Source organism: Dendropsophus ebraccatus, chromosome 2 (assembly GCF_027789765.1).
Source record: "Dendropsophus ebraccatus isolate aDenEbr1 chromosome 2, aDenEbr1.pat, whole genome shotgun sequence".
NCBI lineage: Eukaryota > Metazoa > Chordata > Amphibia > Anura > Hylidae > Dendropsophus > Dendropsophus ebraccatus.
The window spans coordinates 31,348,097-31,373,452 of record NC_091455.1 but is presented as its reverse complement, the minus strand read 5'-3'; the positions used below and the strand labels follow the sequence as shown (position 1 = coordinate 31,373,452).

The window sequence follows — 25,356 nt, the reverse complement described above, 5'->3', positions numbered from 1 at the left end:
ATTCTACACATCAATACAGTGAGTGCCCTCTTACTTTTATCTTCTTCACGGACATATTTATAATATGTATTTGTCACATATGGCATTTTTCACATGTATATTATGTCATAATTTGTAATACATTTTATACTTTTTCTGTTTTTAAAACACATGTAAAATCTTACAAAATGTTATATGATATTTACTGGTGATAGGAAGCACTTGTGGTAGGCTTGACAAAGAGAGTGGAAGCTCTTGAAAAGTTGCATGTGTATCAGGGTCATAATAGGTATGTCCCATCGCACACAATGGTCATACACTGGACTGACATGTGTATCACCATTGGGTGTGATGGGACTTGCAGTTCTAATAGTAGTGATATGTATATACTCCATCATCACTTGTGTAAAGTGTATCAATCTATTAAGATATCCGCCAAAGCTGCTGTAAAACAAGAGAGAAAGAAAGTGTGTGCCTCCAATATGGCCGCCCCCCAGGGGCTACCCCAACCACATGTAACCAGCGACTCACTGCTGTACATGTATTGTGCTGCTGCTTCATGGCTCAGCGGTGCATCTGAAACAATCCATTGTATCTATTAATAACTCAATGGCTTCTGTAAATTCCAAGAACGCATTTTCCACTTCTCCGCAGTCATGTGGTTGTGCACAATATCCGCAGAACACATTTCCATCAATTGTGCGCGCCGCTTCATTTCTTTGTCTTTTTCCCTAACAAGTGAGGATTATCGGGAGCCGCTCAGGAATTGCAAGGGAGGCGAAGGTTCTGCCTACGAAGCCACACTGAATAATATGGAATTGTAAATGAATTACTTAGGCAGCGAGAGCCGCACGGAATATTAACAGGCTGCTCCGGGCTCCTCTCTCAACAGGCGAAGCGTAAACGCCACATTCACTTACAATTAACAATAATCTAATAATAATGCCTTTCATTATATTACACATGTTGAAAGTTACATTACACGAGTGTCAGGAGGAATCTGAGGACCATACGAGTCGTACGAGCATGTGGCCTCCATTATGATGAACACCTATCCCTTGAGCTGGGTGAAGGTGTCAGGGTTGTGATGAGTGGCAGCCAGAATAGGCAGCTGCCTAGGGCCAAAGGGGGACAATGCATGTATTTCTATTCGCCATTAAATTAAAGGGATTTTCGATTTCTTTAAAATGGTGCAGAAGTTCATTACTGGTTCTTCTGAGGTCTTCATACAATGAGAACTTCGTGCAATGAGGTCTTCATACAATGAGAACTCCATACAATGAAGTGGCTTTTAGAACTGGAAGAAGAGCTATTGTCTTAGGGCCCTATTCCACAGGACGATTATCGTTCGCATAATCGTTAAAGATAAACGATCCAAACGACCGCTATTGCGAAAGACCTGAAATCGTTCACCCATTTACATGAAACGATAATCGTTACTTATGATCGTTCTTGCGGTCGTCTTGTCGTCGCTATTGCGATCATCACTACTGCGAACGACCGAACGACGTCTTATTCAATGCGAACGATTTGCGAACGAGCAACGATAAATATAGGTCCAGGTCTTATTAAAAGATCAACGATTTCTCGTTCGGTAGTTAATAGTTAACTGCAATTCAACCGAACGATTATCGCTTAGATTTGAACGACTTAACGATAATCTGAATGATAATCGTCCCGTGGAATAGGGCCCTTACACTGTTACCATCCTCCTATGTGACAGATGGGCTTGTGGGTCCCCATAGGGACCAGGGTCCGGGTGCACTCCTTTAGGGCCGTATTACATGCCCCAATATTCCAGGTAATTGAGTGCCGATCTAGTAGACTGGTGCTTGCTTACTAAGCTTATTATGTGTCTCCATAATCGGGCAGCAAGGGCTGTAGTGTTTTTCTCACTTCTCCTCACTCCTCCAGCCACACCTGGAACTGGACAAGCCGCTCAGCCAATCACTGGCCGAGATGGGACAGAGCCATGGCCAGTGATTGGCTGAGCAGCCTGTCAATTAAAAGATCAGTGTAGAAGCTTCAGTGACAATGGCAGGGAGCGGGCAAAAGCGAGAAAAACATCAGGGAGCATGGAGAGGTGTATATAACGTTTTTTTTTTACACAGTCGTGAGCCGTCGGTCGTCACATTATATAGTAAACTTATGTAAAGGAAGGACCTTGAATCAGTGGAATAAAGCAGCTCTAAATCAAGGATTCATTTCTCTGCATTCATCTTTCCTAGGCTGCAAGCACGCCTCCTGCCTGATGATAAGGGCTGTCGATCATCAGACAGGAGGCGTGCATGCAGAGGGGAAGAGATGAATGCAGAGAGATAACTTCTTGACTTTGCTTCATGTGAATTCATCCTAAAAGTTCCATCATGGATTGTAGATGTGCTGTACCATTCCAAATCTGATTTTCACAGCAGATTTAATTTATGGTAATGCAACAATTACATGCAGAGTTCATGGCAGATGCTGACGCAGAGTTTTAGGCTGGTTCCACGGCATTATTTTTATGTGATGTATGACCCCCGCCTTACTGTGTGCTTACCTGTAAGGGGGTGGGAAGTTGGATAACATGATGTTCCCTCTATAAACCTCAGAGTATAATACAGCTAAGTCCACAAACAGCTGATATTTCATATTCCCGACTGAGACGGTTAATTGAATTGCAGCTCCAGGAAGTAATGTGTCTTTGTTCGGTACAAGATTAGGGAAAGCCATTTACTTACACCTGCACAGCTCTCAGTCCCGGTCTATGGTTATCCGATTTTTTTTTACTTTGCATTTGCTAACTTTATATAACCCCTGCTGTTTAGAATCTACAGGACTTCTCTTATTTTTATTGTTTTATAAAACAAGAAAACAGTGCAGATTATAACAGTAGAAGGATGGACTCCTCGGGGCATAAGTTATTTCGGGTCAACCAAATAGTTCGGGGTCATCATCTGAACTTGTTATATTCATCTGCAAACACAATTGGGGAACTTATTAAGCATTTAAAATAATACGGTTATTTGCAGTCATTTTTGAAATGTCATCAGGCATGTGAAAAATTATTAATTGCAATGGGTATCGCTTCTGAGACCCAGTGCAATCCAGAAATACAGCCGGAGGGAGGGATGTACAATACGTAGCACTCAATTCCCCAGTTGTCAAACAAGTAACTTTTGAGATGTCAGCATATAACAATAAAGGAGGCTGGTTGACCTCAGGGAGATCAACCAAAACACCGCAGAGACACCATCACGTGTCTCAACGTCAGTGTATTCTAGAACATTGCCCCCTGGGAAATCAAATATGCAAAAGAACACTGCAGAGACACCTTCGCATGTCTTGACGTCAGTGAACTAGCCAGACCTTCCCTCTGGGAAGGAACAACCAAGCCAAAGGCGTTCTCCAGTTAAGGAAATCACCTCAGCAAGGTATCCATCCACAGACAGCTGTTTCAGGGTTTTGGCCCCTCATCAGTGTGGAGTAGGTTTCTGGCTAGTGGGAGCAATGACTAGTAAGTGCATGCAAAAGGATGCTGGAGAACGCCTTTGGCTTGGTTGTTCCTTCCCGGAGGGAAGGTCTGGCTAGTTCACTAACGTCGAGACATGTGATGGTGTCTCTGCAGTGTTCTTTAGCATATAACAATAATGCTTTTACATATCCATGTTGGCAAAGACTTCAGAAGAGAAGGATTTATGGGTAGTGATTTCTGACAGCCTTAAAATAAGTCCCCAGTGCAAAAAGCAAATTGTATGCTGGGCTGTATATCTAGAAGTATAAGCAGTAGAAAGAAAAAGCTTGTCTGGTCCAAAGACGGCTACAAAAATGGTGGAGGGTGTGAGGCATAAAGCGTATCAGGAAATACTAAGGGCCCATTCACACTACAGAATCAGCACTGAAATTCCATGCGGAACCCCCACGCGTGGACTCCTCTTGCCGCAGACTCCTCACACTTGTCTGCCATGGCTATCTTGAGCTTTGAGGCAGATTGTAAGCGTTATGGAACCTGTCAAAAAACGTAAAGCACGCATTTACATGTGTATATATATATATATATATATATATATATGCAACTGTTACGAACCCTTGTAACATCCATTTGATAAATTAGTTGCACATAAGTACCACTTACAGTGCTCTACTGTGCCAGAAGACTCTTACATGAGCCTTAATGAGGCAGGTAGTAACACCCCCACCCACCCGCCATGTCTATTAGTAACCATGGATGGTAGACATGGAAACAATGTAGATGGGGTTTGGACTTCCCAGCTAAGCAGTTCTTTGAGCTTGAATATCTGTCCAACTCAGTCGAACCAGTGGTGGATGGACATATTAGAAGACATGCTGTAACTAATAGGGGTCCTATACTGATAAAACTGGGGGGCAGAGCCGTGTTGTATAATTGTCATTAAAAGGGACCTGTCAGCTGCTTTTAAGTGTGCAAGATGCTAACATATGTTTGTTTTAATGCATATGCAAACTAGTTCCAGAAGCCCAGCAAGGTTTAGTTAAAGTAGTGGAGCGGACAGGATGTAAAAGCGGACAGGATCATTACTATTCAGCCTACATTTAGTTTTTAAAGCTAATTTGCATATTAATTAAAAACAAGGATTAAAGTGTATCTGTCATTTCAAACAACTTTGCAGAAATAGTAGAAGCAAATATAAAAGACTCTGTAATAGGTTTTATTAGGCAAAGGAGCTTCCTTCTGTACTCACTTTTTTTTTGGCCTCCTCCCACCCTGACTTCTTATCTGTTCTTTATTACGGGAAAGCCGCCTACAGCAGAGTGAAGCAGAGTAAAGATGGGTTTGCACTGTCCATTATAGCCTATGGAGGGGGGAGGGGCTGAGGGTGATGGTTGAGCTGGGAGAGGAGAGAAACAGCCTGTGCAATATAAAGACTTTATGGTCAGGTAAAATTCTGAATTTACATGTTAGACTACTCAATGTCGGACTGGGAACTTCTGAAGGTTTATTACAGGAAAGTACAGTGAGGTAGAGATGGAGTAAGAACCAAGGGGAAAATTACATAAACTAGTGATAGAATGGCCAGGTATAGTCCTATTCCTCATACACATACACAGGGCAGGGCATCCTGAAAAGTCACCTAACAGTTACACTTTAAATTAAATTAAAGCAGGAGGGGAACATTTTCATAAGAAAGGCCCACTATAAAAATGTTTTGGCAAAATTAGAGAATCCCATCTCGCACCCAAGGTATATGGTAAAGATTCACATCTTCAATAAGGGCGCTCCTGATGTGATTATGGCTAAGTTCACACTACGTAAGTTTCCGGCCATAGCGCGTTCCGTGAATAAGCGGCCGGAGACTTACGTAGTTTGCGTACAATGGAAAGTATACGATGTACGGCTGCACAGTTCACACTACGTACGAACTTACACCCGGATCGTACACGGTGCCGTAAAAAATGAACCAGACCATTGTTTGAGGACGAAAATGCCGTAACTTACGCCCGTATCGTAACAGGCGGACCCGTATGTAGTGGCGATTTCTTCATTTTTCCACTTTTCTTTGCCGATCCAAAAGGTTCTGTGGGGTGTCCGGGGCTAGGCGAAGATTTCCAAGTAAAAGACCGCTGTCAGATCGCTACGTAGGGCGCTCGGGAAGTGTAATTAGAATACGGGCAGAAGTTCGCGGTCCGTACGTAGCCGCCCGCAACTTGAGTAAATCCCCGGCCGGAGTTTAACGCCTATATGTCCGTCCGCGAAAATATGCGGCCGGACATATACGTAGTGTGAACATAGCCTTAAAGTGTACAATTTCAGAAAACAGAGAGAAGGAATCCTCTGAGTATCATATCGGCAGTTCTGTGTTGGCAAAGACTTCAGAAAAGAAGGATTTAGGGGTAGTGATTCCTGACGGCCTTAAAGTGTTACTGTCGTTATAAAAAATTTTTAAAACGTCAGATGTGTCTGTATATACATGTCTGTATATGTATATAATGGTATGCTGGGCTATACATATATAATGGTATGGTGGGCTGTATATATAATGGTATGCTGGGCTGTATATATATTGGTATGCTGGGCTGTATAGCTAGAGGTATAACCAGTAGGAAGAGGGAGATTGTGATCCCGCTGTATAGAGCTCTAGTGACATCACATCTGGAATACTGTGTCCAGTTCTGGACAAAAAGGATATTGATCAAATAGAACGGGTCCAAAGAGTCCGTGGTGATAAGAGGAGGCTGATGTAAAATGATCTATACAGCATTACAGCATCATGTGACACCAGTAGATAAAGGAGACAATAACAGCTCCCTGTGGAATGACCTCTTCAAAGGCAACAATGATGTTTTACATTTATCTCAAGGGGACAGAGTCTGTCTATTGTTGTCTATGTCAGTGAGTCTTGCTGGAACGGCTGGTCTCTTACGACGTGTGAACATGGCCTAAAGGTGACTGCACTGGTAGGGGCTGCATATTATCCACCTGTGACAATGAGACTGAATAAAAAAGCCTGAAATCAATGTGCCCAATACTTTTATCCATACAGTATATAAACATGTATTTTAGACATGTAACATAATGATGTCTGGAACCATAGAGAATAATAGGAAGGGAATTATTAAATTATAGGATTGCACATAATGATATATAATGATAGCTGTGGTAGATTACATTCACAGACACCGGCTTCACATACTGTACAGAACACTTATTACGTATTGTATAATTTTTTCCCCTATACCGGTTATTCCCTGGAATCAATATTTTCCATATGGCCAAGTAAAACCGGCCCACTCATCGCCAACAGCAGGCGAAGAGCGACTTTTGTGTTTCATTAATACTCTGCAAAGCACAACACCGATTGGGCAATGGGAGATCCCTCAGGGGTTAGCAAACCAACATACGTTACCATGGCAACCTACGTCGCAGACGGAACAAAAAAAAACCCCATGAATAACATAAGTGTCAAGGTATATTTACAATGTACGGTGTAACCCTGCTGGGATGACGGTGAATGTTCCAGTCTGTTCTCACGTATAGTCCCTTCATAGGCAATATAGTGTAAAGCATATGTCATACAAATATTTGCTTGGTTGTGTACTGTGTACATATAGATTTTGTGTCCCCGTGGAAAACACCATTTATAATTAACCATCCTTATCTGCTGACCAGTAGAACTAGAAAATACAGACAGATGTCTACAGGCAGCCTAATAATCATTAGCTATAAGAATAATAAGGCCCTTTAAAGGGTTATTCCCGTCTGTAAACGAAAGGGTCCTGATAGCTGAACTGTTACCGTAACTCAGGCGGCATGGAAATGGCACAGATCGCAGTGCTACATTGTTTACACAACTCCTATCAACCTCTATGGTAGGTCATAACTGTGCATGGACCTTTTCAACCATTAGGTGATTAAGATTCAAGTTATGACATCAGAAGTTGGCGGTAAATAGGACCAATACATAGATTGCCTATCATGAAACAATCTTGTACTATCACTAGCCAGTTACGTGACCAACCCAATACTCCATGTAAGTATCATGTATAAGGGATGAGATGTAATTGTGTTATAGTGGCCATGAGAAAGTGGGTTTATAAATGTTTATATATGTGTATGTTTAACCCCTTAAGGTCAAAGCCAATTTTCGTTCTTGCGCTTTTGCTTTTATGTTTAAAAGTCCATAGCGTTTGCATTTTTTTCACCTAGAGACTTATATGGGCGCTTATTTTTTGCGAAACCAATTGTACTTTGCAATGACAGGCATTATTTTTCCATAAAATATGCTGCGAAACCGGAAAAAAATCATTTACGCTGTCAAATAAAAAAAAAAAAGGAATTTGTTTTGATTTCGGGGAGTTTTGCATTTACACCGTTCACCCTATGGTAAAACTGACTTGTTTTGCATGTTCCTCAAGTCGTTACGATTACAACGATATGTAACATGTATAACTTTTATATTATCTGATGGCTTATAAAAAATTCAAACCATTGTTAACAAATATATGTTCCTTAAAATTGCTCCATTCCCAGGCTTATAGCGCTTTTATCCTTTGGTCTATGGGGCTGCGTGAGGTGTCATTTTTTTGCGCCATGATGTGTTCTTTCTATCGGTACCTTGATTGCACATATACGACTTTTTGATCACTTTTTATTACATTCTTTCTGGATTTAATGCGACCAAAAATGCGCAATTTTGCACTTTGGAATTTTTTTTGCGCTTACGCCGTTTACCGTGCGAGATCAGGAATGTGATAAATTAATAGTTCGGGTGATTACGTGTGCGGCGATAGCAAATATGTTTGTTTATTTGTTTATTTATTAATTAATATTTGTAAAATGGGAAAAGGGGGGTGATTTGGACTTTTATTAGGGGAGGGGATTTTTTATTAATACGCCAAAAATATGTGTGTACACTTAAAGCGCTACAGTGCGTGCTTAAATGATGGAAAATAAGTTTCCTGAGAGATACTGTCCTATAAAAATGTAAACCTAATATATTTTCTGTAAAGTACGTGAATAAATAGTGGCAATGGTTCGTTCAAGCAGTTTAAAGCGTAACTGTCATTTCAGGGCCTTTTTTTTTTAAAACATTAAATATCAACAGTACAAGCGATTTTAAGAAACTCTGTAATAGGTTTTATGTACTAAAAAAGTTTCCTTCTGTACTGAAAAAGCAATCTCCCAGCCTCCCCCCTCACAGCAAATGAAGCAGGATTTCTGTCTCCATTATGTGGCTATGGAGAGGGGAGGGGCTGTTAGGAGTGACTGAGCACGGAGGAAATCTGCAAAGCACAACACCCTGCAATCTTCTCTCAGTAAGTTCATAGATAAGCACTGACCACTACTACCAACTCTCGGCATGCGGTGAGTAGTCCAAAGGTTTTCCACGGAGTAGCAGTGAAGTCACTGTAGTAATTGCCGTAGTTCACGCAGGTCAAACATCTAACATGTTTCAGCGATCAGTGGTCGCCCTCCTCAGAGATAATTTTGGCCTTGATGCCTCAAGGCCAAAATTATCTCTGAGGAGGGCGACCGCTGATCGCCGAAACATGTTAGATGTTTGACCTGCATAAACTACGGCAATTACTACAGTGACTTCACTGCTACTCCGTGGAAATCCTTTGGACTACTCACCGCATGCCGAGAGTTGGTAGTAGTGGAGCCGCCGGCCGGGGCCCGCTCCCAACCCGACACCTCAACACCTACAACTACTGAAAAGATACAGAAGAATCGAGGATACTATACCACATCCCAAAACTACCAGGTATTCAGCAGTATAGCTATATATCACTAAGGATACTTAAACTGCTTGAACGAACCATTGCCACTATTTATTCACGTACTTTACAGAAAATATATTAGGTTTACATTTTCATAGCACAGTATCTCTCAGGAAACTTATTTTCCATGATTTAAGCACGCACTGTAGCGCTTTGAGTGTACACACATACTTTTGGCGTATTTTAACTATTAGGAGGGACCACGGAATCCCTTGTTACATTTTAGCAGCATAATAGTGGGCTTTTTTCTAAGTACAGCGCCGTTTGTATGTTTGTTTTTTAGAAATTACTTTTTTAAAACAACATTTTATCTATACATTTTTTATTAATAAAAACACTTTTTTACTTTTATTTTCACATGAACTAGAAGCCCCCCTGGGGGACTTGTATATACACAGCACTGATCTCTCATAGAGATCAGTGCTGTGTATATACACAGCAAAGATCCATTAGATTGGTGATACATTGCACTGGCCTGCTGCAAGCCAGTGCAATGTATTGCCAAGCCGGGATCAGCGTTATAGCGACGCTGAGGCCCATCACGGGCAGAAGAACGGATCTCGATGGGATCGCGGGGGGAGATCCGTCCCACTAGACACCAGGCACATGAGGTCTGAAGCACTTCAATGCAGCTGTCAGGTTTGTCAAACCTGACAGCTGCATTGAAGTGCTTAATTAGCCGGCGCGGCAACGGGACCCGTGCCGGCTAATAGAGGTGCTCCCCGGCTGCAGATCACAGCCCGGAGCGGCGCCATTCAGAGCAGTGTCTAGGTGGGAACCCGCTGTGAACAACCCCCGTGGCACCATGACGTACCAGATACGTCATGGGTCGCTAAGGGATTAAAGTGTCTTTGTACTTCTGAGCCTAAGTACTTTTATTTGGTGCATGTTGTTGGACCTTTAAGGCTTTGGGCCAGGTCTGGTCATCAAAAGTGGCTACAACAGTCTGCTTGCACATAGTATACGCTCCGGCCTAGCGGCGCCGCAAACGACTGACATGTCAGTTTTCTGCGGCCGCTATTAAGTAAATAGAAAACCCTGTCAGCGCACACTATAAAGTGAGCGGCTCCGGCCGCAAGCTTCATAGTATGCTGTGGGGAGTTCTGATGCGGGCTCGCATAAGAACTCTGTGGCGTGAAAGATCATCCGGCTGGTACTGCAGTACCGGCCGGGATAATCTTTTCGGGGACTGGCTGCTCTGTGACCCGGTCGGTCTCTTACGCCATGTGAACATGGCCTTAAAGTGTACCTGTCATGATCTGCCCTTCCTGATCCTCTGCTAGTCCAGAAGGTCAGGTCTCCATGGATACAGAGACACAGTCAGGCGACAGTACATACACTATAAACCACATGGTGGGGAGGGCGGAAAGTATACTTACCGTTCTGGTCTTCTATCTGTCTTCACAATCGCTGTTCAACCAATCAACAGCTGAGGCAGGACTGCAGCGGGTGATTGGCTTAATGGACTCCACGCCAATTAGCAGCTGCAGTAGTGTCTTGCTCACTGCTGATTGGCTAAGCGAAAATAGTAAAGAAAGGTCAAAGACCAGAGAGGTAAGTATACTTTCCCTGCTCCCACCCAACAGTGCAGAGTCCTGCCCACAGGGAGGTAATTTAACCCCCTTGGGGCTAGACTGTCACTTTCAGATGAAGCAGGTAGCAGGGGGCACCTGTTTAAACACCCAAGTCTTCCATTGTTTTCAATGGGGCTCGTTACTCAAGTCAAGCACTTGAGTATTGGAAAATCCTCCTGTGTCACATGTCTGATGTCCTTACGGGAAGCATGAAAGGGCAGAAGGCTCCAAAAAAGTGGCCATTCATTTTATATTATATATGCATAGACATGGTGCACTGCCACAAGCGTATATGTCGCAGTGCCCTATAAACCTGTGTCCTTTACTATGCTAAGCAGTGTCGTATATTCCTAAATGCATAGAAAAGCAATAGTCTCCTCCAGTTTAATGTTCATTAAAAATCTCAAAAACAAAACGTATGTGATGTAAATGTATGTATGTATGTATTATGACAAGTAGGGTAAGAATGAGACCCCTCTCCTTAATTTGTGAAGGTCAAGCTTTCAATAAAGTGAATGGCAAAATAGGTCTGATCTTACTCTATCTCACAAATGGCACAACAGTAATCCTATTCTCAGAAGATGATTGGACCCCACCAATCAATGTTTTTTCGTCTGTCCTGTTAATCCATCATAGCACATCCACAGGATACCCCTTTAATTACGTGGCTTCAGCCGACATGACATTTAGAATAAATTCACTATAGCAGGTTAATACGCTAAAAAAAATCTATATAAAAAGCTTATATTACTAAGAGGGCTATGACAACTATGGACAAACGTTCTCTGCAGTCTTACAGCATTAGGCTATGTTGAGACTACGTAAGAGAACGGCCGTTCTGTGACCTGGCCGGAGAGCAAACTACTTGCACCGAAACGGCACAAAGGAGGAAGGTATGAAACATACAAGCGTGATCCCGGAATAAATTATTCTCGTAATCCAAGACACCACTGTACATTCTACATGCAATAAAACTAGATCAGATGATTGTTCATGAAACAAAAACAAAACAAAAAAAATTATATAAATATATATATATATATATATATATATATATATATATATATATACAGTACTGGGACAACACAAAAACACCTGGTTTCTTCCTTCTCTAGAAAAATCATCTCAGGTTTCCCATGTATCCCTATGGCAGCTTCCATACCAAATGGTTATTTTTATGATTGGTCAACCCCTTTAAGTCAACAGCCCTCTGTAATCAGTGGACGTCCAAATTATATTGCCCCAGAGTGCTGATTTGTAAGAGGCCCAGAAGTACAATCCCCATCAATCAGGTTTCCTCCGGGGGACCTCTCATGAATTGTGGTTGTCCTGTTTGACTTTGAATTTCGGATTCTCATCATGATCCTCATTTTCAGATCACAAAACACAATATAAAACCACTCGACATTAGCGGAAGACGTGAACTTGACAAGATTTCTTTTATTCCGTCAAATCTCCTTTCTGCTCCACAAAAAGTTACGTCAATAGGGTCAAGGGAGGTCACCCTTAAAAAGGGCCAAAGTTCAAGATTTCTATTGGCTCGTGCTTTCATCTTTCTTCTGCAAGCCATTAACCATCATTTACTGGGGGGAAATGGCATCACTGAACCCTTCTCCTTCTCTATATAAATCTCAAGATATATCTTCCCAGCTAGAGACAATAAATCAAGAGATAGAAGGGAAAAGAGAGGAATAGGAAGAAGGAAAAGAACAAGCACATAAACCGGTTATTGGTTTGTGGCTGATAGGAGTATTACTCAATATGCCAAGTCATATAATATGAGGTATGGCGTGACTATGGCAGGTGGAGAATGTGGTAGAGAATGGCTTGCTACCTACATATGATTATGGAATAACACCTATGTGCTCATTTCTTGACTTGGTCTTGGCCGACTGAGATATGTGGCCATTTTTAAGTTTCCCTGTGATATGTAGAGTTGACCCCCACTGGTCAAGAAAGACAGTGGTGACCTGATCATACTCTTAGGCCATTTCACATGAATATAATACAGCTGCATTTTTAGGGTCCAAATTAAAGGGGTACACCGAAAAAATATACAATGGGACCTGTCTGCATTATCAGCCTGTGCTCAGCAAAAACACACAATGTGAGACAGAGGCATGTAATCTCTGTCTCCTAAGGTGGGAGAGAAGAGGGAGCATTCTCTACCTGTAACAGCACACAGCACGCTGTATTCTCTACCTGTAACACCACACAGCACGCTGTATTCTCTATATGTAACACCACACAGCACGCTGTATTCTCTACCTGTAACACCACACAGCACGCTGTATTTTCTACCTGTAACACCACACAGCACTGTATTCTCAGCCTGTAACACCACACAGCACGTTGTATTCTCTACCTGTAACAGCACACAGCACACTGTATTCTCTACCTGTAACACCACACAGCATGCTGTATTCTCTATCTGTAACACCACACAGCACGCTGTATTCTCTACCTGTAACACCACACAGCACACTGTATTGTCTACCTGTAACACCACACAGCACTGTATTCTCTACCTGTAACACCACACAGCACGCTCTAATCTCTACCTGTAACACCACACAGCACGCTCTAATCTCTACCTGTAACACCACACAGCACGCTGTATTCTCTACCTGTAACACCACACAGCACTGTATTCTCTACCTGTAACACCACACAGCACGCTGTATTCTCTACCTGTAACACCACACAGCACACTGTATTATCTACCTGTAACACCACACAACACACTGTATTCTCTACCTGTAACACCACACAACACACTGTATTCTCTACCTGTAACACCACACAGCACGCTGTATTCTCTACCTGTAACATCACACAGCACGCTGTATTATCTACCTGTAACACCACACAGCACACTGTATTCTCTACCTGTAACACTACACAGCGCACTGTATTCTCTACCTGTAACACCACACAGCATGCTGTATTCTCTACCTGTAACACCACACAGCACTGTATTCTCTACCTGTAACACCACACATCATGCTCTAATCTCTACCTGTAACACCACACAGCACGCTCTAATCTCTACCTGTAACACCACACAGCACACAGTTACTACCTGTAACACCACACAGCACGCTGTATTCTCTACCTGTAACACTACACAGCACTGTATTCTCTACCTGTAACACCACACAGCACGCTCTAATCTCTACCTGTAACACCACACAGCACGCTCTAATCTCTACCTGTAACACCACACAGCACACTGTATTCTCTACCTGTAACACCACACAGCACGCTGTATTCTCTACCTGTAACACCACACAGCACTGTATTCTCTACCTGTAACACCACACAGCACGCTGTATTCACTACCTGTAACACCACACAGCACGCTGTATTCTCTACCTGTAACACCAAACAGCACTGTATTCTCTACCTGTAACACCACACAACACACTGTATTCTCTACCTGTAACACCACACAGCACGCTGTATTCTCTACCTGTAACACCACACAGCACGCTGTATTCTCTACCTGTAACACCACACAGCACGCTGTATTATCTACCTGTAACACCACACAGCACGCTGTATTCTCTACCTGTAACACCACACAGCACGCTGTATTATCTACCTGTAACACCACACAGCACACTGTATTCTCTACCTGTAACACTACACAGCGCACTGTATTCTCTACCTGTAACACCACACAGCATGCTGTATTCTCTACCTGTAACACCACACAGCACTGTATTCTCTACCTGTAACACCACACAGCACACTGTATTCTCTACCTGTAACACCACACAGCACGCTGTATTCTCTACCTGTAACATCACACAGCACGCTGTATTATCTACCTGTAACACCACACAGCACGCTGTAAAAAAACAAAATGTGACGTCATGAATCGGGTGTTATTCATATGGAGTGTCCAGCAGGGGGTGCAGTATATGAAGAAATTACATTGTAAAAATAACTAGGGCATTTCCCATGCTTTTATTCACAAAATACAGCTATAGTGGCTCCCCCCTGTAGTGTAAAAATTACCCCCCCCCCCTCCCCAAGGACCCCCAAACTTCTCCCTGGGCCGCCCCAAACGCATCACAAGTGCCAGCAGCCCTGTCCACGACACAGGACGGGGCTGCTGCCCCCCTTTCAGCTCCCCCCCCAGCGCCCACAGCCCCAGTGAAAACACCCCAGGGGGGTTTGGGGGTCCTTGGGGGTGGTGGTGGTAATTTTTACACTACAGGGCGGGGGGAGGTTGGGGGGGGGGGGCACAATAGCTGTATTATTTGAATAAAAGCATAGGAAATGCCCTAGTTATTTTTACAATGTAATTTCTACATATACTGCTCCCTCTATATATACTGCTATAGTGTCCCTGCTGGACACTTCATATGAATTACACTAGATCTGTGACGTCACTGTTTTTAGAGAAATTAAACCCTGCCTGATCTACTAAATTGAGAAAAATAGCACTATATGTACATTTCCTATAATAAGTGTGCATTAGGAATTTGTCTAACTTTCCTTATGTAATTACATGTTAAAAAATACATTTTGCCCGAAGTTCTTTTTTAACTTCCAAGAACATAAATCTGCCAATTTGTTTTATTTTTGTCCCTTGTGAATATCAGGATCCAAGATTTCCCATCAGAACATTGCTGATTTGAAATACAAATTAGAAAAAAAAACCTCAGTCTTAGCTGTAAAATATTTGACTACATGAAATGCTGTAATGCTGTAAAAACCTCATGGTTAAAGGGGTATTCAGAGGTATGATTACTTTTTTTTAACTTGTTATATACCTTCAAGTTTAAAGGGCTAGTTCAACAAAACATTTTTCTTTCAAATCAACTGGTCCCAGCAAGTGTCAGAGATTTGTAATTTACTGCTATTAAAAAAAAAATCTCAAGTCTTCCAGTACTTATCAGCTGCTGTATGTCCTTTAGGAAGTGGTGTTTTATTTCCAGTGCTGTCTGCTGCCACCTCTGTCCATGTCAGCAACTGTCCAGAGCAGAAGCGAATGCCCATAGAAAACCTCTCCTACTCTCAAGACTGGAAAGAATGCCACTTCATGCTGGACATACAGCAGCTGATAAATACAGGAAGGACTTGAGATTTTTTAATAGAAGTAAATTACAAATCTCTGGCACCAGTTGATTTAAAAGATTTTTTTTTCTTGAACTAACCCTTTAAGGTGTTGCCAGGTACTTCTGATGGCTCAAGCATGGCAAAGGTTTGACACCCAGGATTTGAGAATTCTCTGATCCCAGCCATTCTCGAAGGAGTCAGTCTAGTGCCCCCACCAAGTGACTACCAACCGGTACATTACCGAGATTGTAGCTCTGGCTACTACTTACTAGCATCTACTACCATACATTGATATGGATTTTGCCAAGGGGTCAAACTGATCTTTGTAATGTTATGCCTATGAAGAGCAGAATACGGCAAGATCAACATATGATCCTCAATGCCATAGACCATTGAATGAAACATTATGAGTCACACTTACAGAATCCTTCCTGCACTTCAATGCCATGTTACACGTTTGGATGGCCAGGCTGAAATTATGAATTGTCGCTAAAAAAAACCAAAAAACAAAAACAAATAGTAAACAACATATCTGAATAACACATATAGAAACTATTAGGAATACTAAAAATGTCACCATTTATTTTTTATAAATATTTACATATTTATTGTGCGTTCTCTTTAAAAATCTGAGATTTTCAGGAAAATTGTTGGCAAGACAATTCCAGGTAGATGGAGCCCTAACGTGTCGATGGTGACATTTACACAGCAGGAGCCTTTGAAAACAGGAAGAATCACATAATTACCAGATTCTCCAGGACATTGTTCATCCTGGCGCTCAGGAGCTGGCAATCTATTGTCCAATCACTGGCCGAATCAGGCTAATTGTAAAGGAGAAGTGGCCACAATTATATGCTTATTGTTAGTGTCAGCACCCACTAATTCAGGACTTTGGTGAAAGTGCCAGCAATGGCTTACTAACCCCTACCTGATCTACTGTACATATGACGACCTGCGGCACTTATAGACAGATCTACGAAAAAAGTGTAGTACCCCAGCACAAGGTGCTGTACTAAGCTTCCTATGCACCTGTGTAAAGTTATCTTTCAGGTTCACAGAGTGGAAGATGGTATAACTGTATTCTGTGTTTTCCCCACTAGGTGCCACTACTGTGTTTCTATATAGCTTATTCTGTGCACATCTGAGGAAACTATTGGGTTAACTGTTTTTGTAATGTGTTATTATCTTGTCAAGTTATAGATGCAGACTGTTTTTCGTCCTTTTTCTATCCTATCCAATCTCGTTTCTCTCACACACACAAGCCTCCACCAATCACAGGGAAGCTGAGTAAGCCCCTAGAAAAGAAGTTTAGTTCCTGGTGGGAGGAGTTCTAGTTCAGTGGAGTCTCAGTCTGGTCAGTGACGAGAGCAAAGGACACAGTTCCTGCTTCAGTTAAGCCAGGGCCTTGCTATGGCTAGCACCCTTTGACAGGGACCCAGAGACTACTCACTTCTTTCTCTAAGCAAGCAACCACTAGTATGGAGTGCTAGACACCCCCTCAGGAGGAAGAGGACCTCCTGTGAGGAACACCTTGCCCACACCAGGGATACTAGCCACACAGTATAGGTCAGTGACCTGGATCCAGTTAGGCACTGACCCCAGTGGGACAAAGCTACAGTTAGCCTACGTATTCCACTGCGTAAACCACGGCCACCCTGGAAAGGTTCAGAAAGTCTGTTCAACCCAGTGGAGGGACCTGGGGCCTTGTACTACCCTCACAGGACAGGTACTTTGACAGTGTAGGGCAATAGGCTGTTCAGTAAACGTGAGTACAAGGATCTTCTCCTCTACCTCATCCAGCTACGGCAGGCAGAGCACAGTACTACATTGGGCAGGGCCCTCAAGATGTTCCACTACTCCTCTCTCTTCTGTTCACAGACTACCACTTTTTCACTCTCCTGTCTGCACCTGGTGTTACTACTGAAGCGGAAACCAATTTTTGTTTATTGCACTAAAGTACTAAGTAAACAGATGTTATTCTATTTAAGTCATTGGACCAACACACCAACCTATACTTGGGTTATTCAAAACCTGCGGTCGCGGGAGCCCGTCTCATCGGGGGTGGGTAACAACGTCCCTCTAGGCTACCGTGACAAGTGCCCAAGTGACCCTCACCCACTCAGCTGCCAAAACATCGCCAGAGCAACCCTGTTAACCAACTTGGTGCTTGCGCGCCGCAGAAACTGTACAAAACTCCACACTATTAAATACAATGATATATGCAATATAAGGCAATACTCATATAGAGAACACTGGGAAGAGAAGAAAGCATCCCCCCATTGTAACATATATTATCTATTCTTCTACAAGATCTGCAGTTCTTACAATGCATTAATGCTCCCAAGTGGTCCAGACATTTAATATAGGTAATTGATGACGTGCATGGAAGGAATTGACAACGCTCATTTCATTTCAGCAACTGAATGCTATACAATTGATTATATGGACAGAGGGCAGGGAATTAATGATGTGCACGTAAGGAATTATTCATGTGCATTTAGAAGAAGTAATATGGGTCAGGGCAGACATAGAGGCTCCTGTGCAAGAATATGAACAGGCTATGAATCCATTGCTACTTAATATCACATTATAAAGCACTACTTGTCACAACACTGAGAGATACAGGAGACCATTGGGTGACCATAAGCGGCACAGTTCCACCAGGACAGGTAAGTATTACTTAATTGTTATGTTATGCAGAACTCAGAACTTCTTAAGTCTTTCCTGACATGTTTTATGCCTGACACCTTCCACCATTTTTGTAGCCTGTCTTTGGACCCGTTCTATCTTATCGATATCTTTCTGTAGGTGAGGTCTCCAGAACTGGACACAGTATTCCAGATGTGATGTCACTACAGTTCTATACAGCGGGATCACAATCTCCCTCTTCCAACTGGTTATACCTCTAGCTATACAGCCCAGCATACCATTATTTATATACAGCCCAGTATACCATTATATATATACAGCCCAGCATATTATTATATATATAGCCCAGCATACCATTATATATATATACAGCCCAGCATACCAATATATATATATATATATATATATATATACACATCCCAGCATACCATTATATATATATATATATATATATATATATATACACAGCCCAGCATACCAATATATATATATATATATATATACACATCCCAGCATACCATTATATATATATATATATATATATACACAGCCCAGCATACCATTATATATATATATATATAGAGAGAGAGAGAGAGAGAGAGAGCCCAGCATGCCATTATATATATATATATATATATATATATATATATATATATATATATGCAGCCAAGCATACCATTATATATATAAAGCCAGGCATACCAAGAAATATATATATATATATATATATATATATATATATATATATATATATATACATATAGCCCAGCATACCATTATATATATACAGCCCAGCATACCATTATATTTATAAAGCTTTAAAGCCCAGCATACCATTATATATACAGCTCAGCATACTAATAAATATATATATATATATATATATATATATATATATATATACAGCCCAGCATACCATGCTTTTCCTACTGCCTGGCTGCATTGGTGACTCAGTTTAAGGCTGTCAAACAATGAAAAATCAATGAGATTAGTCTGACATGATCGGCCCGCAGTAAAGCCATGCTGGTTTGGATCCATCAAATTATTGATTCTTAGGTGATCAATTATCTTCTTTTTTCTACTACAGATGTTAAGCTAACTGACCTGTAGTTACTAGGCCCCATGTCTACTCCCCTTCTTGTGGATGGGTATAACATTGGCCTTTCTCCAATCATCAGGGACATCTCCTGTTAGAATGGATTGTTATACAGATCTGTCAGGGCCAGGGGCGTAGCTAGGGGTTCAGCCTAGGGGGGGGGCGAGCAAGTCTGAGTGGGCCCCCAACCGATTATGTTACCCAAAGGGAACCTCACTTAACAACAATGCTTTCTAAATAATAAAGGGTATATTCTGCTCCATTACTCATAGTGAATTAAGATTAAGAGCAGTGTTAGAGGCTTCTACATTTACATATATAGACACATAAAATGAAAGAGGTTCTTCAGGATAAGAAAAACATGATTGCTCTCTTCTAGAAAAAAAAAAACACCACCCCTGTCTTTATCTTTATCTTTATCAGCTCCCCCAGTTTCCACATGTTCAGCTCCCAGTTTCCACATGTCCAGCACCCCCCCTTTTCCACATATCCAGCTCCCCCTGTTTCCACATGTTCAGCTCCCCCTGTTTCCACATGTCCAGCACCCCCCTTTTCTACATGTCCAGCTCACCGTTTCCACATGTTCGGCTCACCTGTTTCCACATGTCCAGCACCCCCCCTTTTCCACATGTCCAGCACCCCCCCCTTTTCCACATGTCCAGCACCCCCCCTTTCCACATAGCCAGCACCCCCCCTTTTCTACATGTCCAGCTCCCCCTGTTTCCACATGTCCAGCTCTCCGTTTCCACATGTTCAGCTCCCCCTGTTTCCACATGTCCAGCTCCCCCTGTTTCCACATGTCCAGTTCCCCCCATTTCCACATGTTCAGCTCACCTGTTTCCACATGTCCAGCACCCCCCTTTTTCTACATGTCCAGCTCCCCCTGTTTCCACATGTCCAGTTCCCCGTGTCCACATGTCCAGCACCCTCCCTTTTCCACATGTCCAGCACCCCCCCCCCTTTTCCACATGTCCAGCACCCCCCCCCCTTTCCACATGTCCAGCACCCCCCCTTTTCTACATGTCCAGCTCCCCCTGTTTCCACATGTCCAGCTCCCCGTTTCCACATGTCCAGCTCCCCCTGTTTCCACATGTCCAGCTCCCCTGTTTCCACATGTCCAGCACCCCCCCTTTTCCACATGTCCAGCTCCCCCTGTTTCCACATGTCCAGCTCCCCCTGTTTCCACATGTCCAGCTCCCCCTGTTTCCACATGTTCAGCTCCCCCCTTCCACATGTCCAGCACCCCCCCGTTTTCCACACGTCCAGCACCCCCCCCTTTTCCACATGTCCAGCACCCCCCCCTTTTCCACATGTCCAGCACCCCCCCCTTTTCCACATGTCCAGCACCCCCCTCTTTTCCACATGTCCAGCACCCCCCCTTTTCCACATGTCCAGCACCCCCCCCTTTTCCACATGTCCAGCACCCCCCCCCTTTTCCACATGTCCAGCCCCCCCCCCCCCCCTTTTCCACATGTCCAGCCTCACCCCCTGTTTTCCACTTGTCCAGGTCGGCCTTTCCCTGTTCTGTCTGCAGCAGCAGAGGTCATAGGCGGCCGTCCGGCTCCTATGCTGTTCAGCAAGTGACTGACCTGGTGCGAGCGCAGGAGACGGAACCCAGAGGAACAGCGCGGCGCCGGAGGTGATTGACAGGTGGGCAAGCCAGGGCGTCGCACGTACCAGCAGTGGTGCGCTGAGGCCATACGCAACCTCAGTGCACCCGATCAGCTTAAGATGGCGGCGGCCGTGGCGGAGTGACATGGGGGGGGGCTGCACTCACCCATCCGATGGCGGGCAGCGGCGGACAGCGGCGTCAAATAATAATCTCACTGGCTGGGCAAAAAATCTCTGGAGATCACAGTGGGCTGCAGTGTCCCAGAACAGCCCTTCTTATGCTCATAGTTTTATTATAACCAGTTCTGTTCTGGAAAGCTATGGTCCACTGCAAAGTGCGTGTATTGTGTCACCCCTGCAGTATTCAGGTCGGCTATTTCATTCATTTATTGCATGTATATTCAGGTATCAGTGTCTAATGGTATTATGTCGCCTCCTAGTGTTCAAGTATGGTACTTCTCATGTATATTTCTCTGTATATGCCTAATGGTGTGATGATGCAATGGCTGGATGTCACGTGACTGTGCCCTGCTTCCAAGGTAACACCAATGGTCATCGAGCTTTTGGCTGGGGTTACCATGTGACTTCCTGTGCTACCTCAGTCTATCTCCTGCCCCAGAGTGGATAGGGTGTGTTGCTCTGCTGTTCCTGTGCAGTCTAGTCTTGTTCTCCACCTTCAGGAGACAAGTTCTGTGTTTGTCCCCTCTCCCTGCTAAGAGAGAGGCCTGCGTGTGCTCTGCTGCTCCAGCCCACTGGCTGTGTTCCTGTCTCAAGTCTCAAGATTCTCATCTGGGTGTCCATTCTTCAGTCATTCTTCAGTTCCTCTCATCATCATCTTCTCTAATCATCAACAGCAAGTATTTCATTCAAGTCTCATTCCACCCAGCATCTCAACTTCAGTTTCACTACTACTCCCATCATTCAGCACGCTACTCTGACAGCCTATTGCAGCATCACCCATTACTCTGCTTTATTCAAGTTTGCCTTATTCCCGGTTGCATCCGGAGAGACTGTTGCTACTAGTTACCACCGTTACAATAAATATACAACTACGGTTGTTTCTGAACCTTGGCATTAGTGTGATAATTGGTGCCCTGACTAAGGACAACGAAGAATCGCTTGCCCAGTATTCCCGCATGGAACGGAAGCACAGAAACGGCTCAGAGGATGAAGGTAAGAGACATACTGTGCCCGTGCCCACTAGGGAGCTATCAGCAAGTTAGATTAGTCCCTTTAACAGCTTTTTTCCTTTAACAGATTTTGCCATTACTTCTTCTTTTAAAGCGGCAATATCAGCAGGTTCGGGCCAATGAACCTGCTGATATTAGCCAGCCGCTATTTACCTCCGGATTCCAGGGCTGTAAGTCCTATTCCTGTCCGGTGCGGTATACCGGCGTTTTCAGCTAATTGGTGATATGGTAATTAGCGGGTTCAGAGAATTTGTGGCGCTTGTAACGGCACCTGTGCAGGGAGCAGCCCGTTACAAGTGGCCTAGCTATGCATATATGAATATGCATAGTGGGCGGGCCAGGAGGAGGCAGGCTAGGCAGGCCGAGCCGGTGCTCTGGGAGCATAGGGAACGCCCCAAATGCTCTGAACCCGCTAATTACCATATCACCAATTAGCCAAAAGCACCGCTATACCGCACCGGACAGGAATAGGACTTACAGCCCTGGAATACAGAGGTAAATAGTGGCTGGCTAATATCAGCAGGTTCACTGGCCCGAACCTGCTGATAGTGCCGCTTTAAGGCTTTGACAGTGTTTATAATCTGTTTTGCCTCCTTCTGTCTAATTTTATACATCTCTCTGTCAGCTACATTTCCAGTCTCTTTATGTGTCTCCTATCTATCTATCTATCTATCTATCTATCTTGATCTCATATCTATCTGACGGGATCCCTTTAATATAGATCGATACATGTAAGCAATTATGTCCATGTAAGTAATGATATACATTTATTACAAGGGGCTGATATTGTGAATAGGGAAAATCCATGATACCCAATATAATCTATGATATTACATAAGTAATGGAGCCTATATGTCTATGTGTTCTGCATGCTATACAGTAATTCTGTATCCAGTGCCTTTCTGTTATTGGCACACGGACAGGTCATGTATGATGTCCACGATGATGAATGTATACGTATCATCGATGTGTTGTCTGCGAAGGCTTTGCTCTGGGGATTACCCATCAGTGCCCTGAATCAATAAGGCAGCAGAATGGGGGGGAGGCAGCAGAGGTGCAGGCGGAGAGGTGTCTCCATACACGTGTAGCAGCTGCAATGAGTGTGTAATGACATCACGCAGGGGCGATGCTCTGCTACATTTCACTGGGAAAAGCTACAATCCATAAAACTCCACCTTCCTCACGTTATGTCTGTGACACCAGCAGCACAAAGAGCTCCTGCATCCTCCTCACATCCACAGGCTGCAGCCAGCTCTGGAGGCATCACATCCTCCTGCATCCCCAGGAGCTGAGAGCCAAAGCTACAGACGTCAGCAGACTTTATTCTCCTGTGCTGGGGAGGGGGGCTTGTTGTTTATTGAGACCCCTGAGGAGGGTACGGAGCAGGCACTGAGCCCACTGAGTGCACAGGAGAAGAGACAAACCCCTAGCACAGGAGGAATCGCATACGTCGTATACAATGGACTGCAGGAAGCAATGAGGCTACTTTACTACCTCTATTGCACTTCTGCATTGTCTTCATTATACCTGATACCATGCGCCTGGTAGGGAGTGACTGCTTTGTGTCTGCACACAGGAGGCGGACAGAGATCTGATGAGTCTTGGGCTCCTCTAGGGTCTACCTACTACTCTGCGTCTTATCGCCTACTCTAGATACGTCTTCCAGTCCAGCTAGGTTGAGGAGATTATGGGTTGTGGAGGAAGTAGAGCCGATGCCATCGAACCTCGGTATTATGAGAGCTGGACAAGAGAGACAGAATCCACCTGGTTGACCAGCACCGATACCGAGATCCCAGCGGCAGCATTGGGACATTCGTGCCAGGATGACCATAGCTCAACAGAGTCTGGTGTGAGGGACAAGAGAGGATCCCTTCATCCTGGTGAGACAAGTCACACTGTCACCCCATCATCCTCATCCTCCTTCTCCTCCTCATCATCATCTTCATCATCGCCACCAAACAGATACTGATATCCTTCTTCTACTGTACATCCATGTTATTCCAAACTTATTGTCCCATATGGAAAACTTCTCCGGGAGCTGGACCAGGTCTCATTGTATATATGGACGACTATATACCATATACCAAAGAGGGTCCCACTCAACTAGTGACGCATATGAGGTCCTATAGTGGGCAAGGATTTGGATATAGCGAATATATACAAGCAATTTTTTAAAATATTTGTACAGATTAGAAAACATTGTTGAAGATAAAACTTAATCTATAAATAACATAGTAAAATATTACTATACAAAGCGTATGGGATATTCGGAGTGTTATTGCTTCTTTTACTATAGGGTTAGACTACTATTTTTTCCAAAGAACAATAATCATTCTCCCCAACGTATGGTCGTCCAATATATTTTAAATGAGATAACGTAAATCTGGGTCCAAATGTCTGGCGATTGGCACCATCCATCATAGGAATGGAAGCGGATGCCCCATCTGCTCCCCATAGGCTAAAATGGTTCACTGCTCCTGACCTATGGACCACCCAGCATTGACTCACCAGATGAAACAACCCTGAACAGGCACCTGCACCTGGCAAATGATTGTTAAGTCATTTCTCATTGCTAATTTATTGTTTACGTGAGATGTGCTAAATATTGACCAAACTGATGCTAAACATGAACTGTATAACTACTCAACTATTCTAGGGCAGGATTGGTGTATACCATAGATATATAACTCTGGAATAAGAAGGAGTCAATGAGGGATGTTGTATCTGAGGCTCCAGTGTATTTTATATAAATAAAAGAATTCCTTACATGTTAGTGAATGAGTGACTTATTTTACCAACACGAAGAATAGTCTATAGAAGATTTAGGGTCACATATCACAACAGAACCCCAACATAGAGATGATTTTCCTATTACAAGCCACCTCCACTAGGATAGAAGGGCCAATTCAACTAATGTGAGAGAGGAGCATCCTTGGGAAAAGCTCCTTAG

At 43.4% G+C, this 25,356-nt stretch overlaps 1 protein-coding gene across 1 annotated transcript; it reads left to right on the top strand.

Moving 5' to 3' along the window:
* Nucleotides 1-23,668: 23,668 nt before the first annotated feature.
* Nucleotides 23,669-25,129, top strand: BAALC (BAALC binder of MAP3K1 and KLF4). Its single transcript, XM_069959865.1, has one exon. The coding sequence runs from the start codon at nt 24,094-24,096 to the stop codon at nt 24,373-24,375; it is 282 nt and encodes a 93-aa protein (XP_069815966.1). The 5' UTR covers nt 23,669-24,093; the 3' UTR covers nt 24,376-25,129.
* Nucleotides 25,130-25,356: the final 227 nt, after the last annotated feature.

Bases quoted from the DNA above. Each gene is read 5' to 3' on its own strand.
- BAALC (XM_069959865.1), top strand. From the start codon at position 24,094: ATGGGTTGTGGAGGAAGTAGAGCCGATGCCATCGAACCTCGGTATTAT.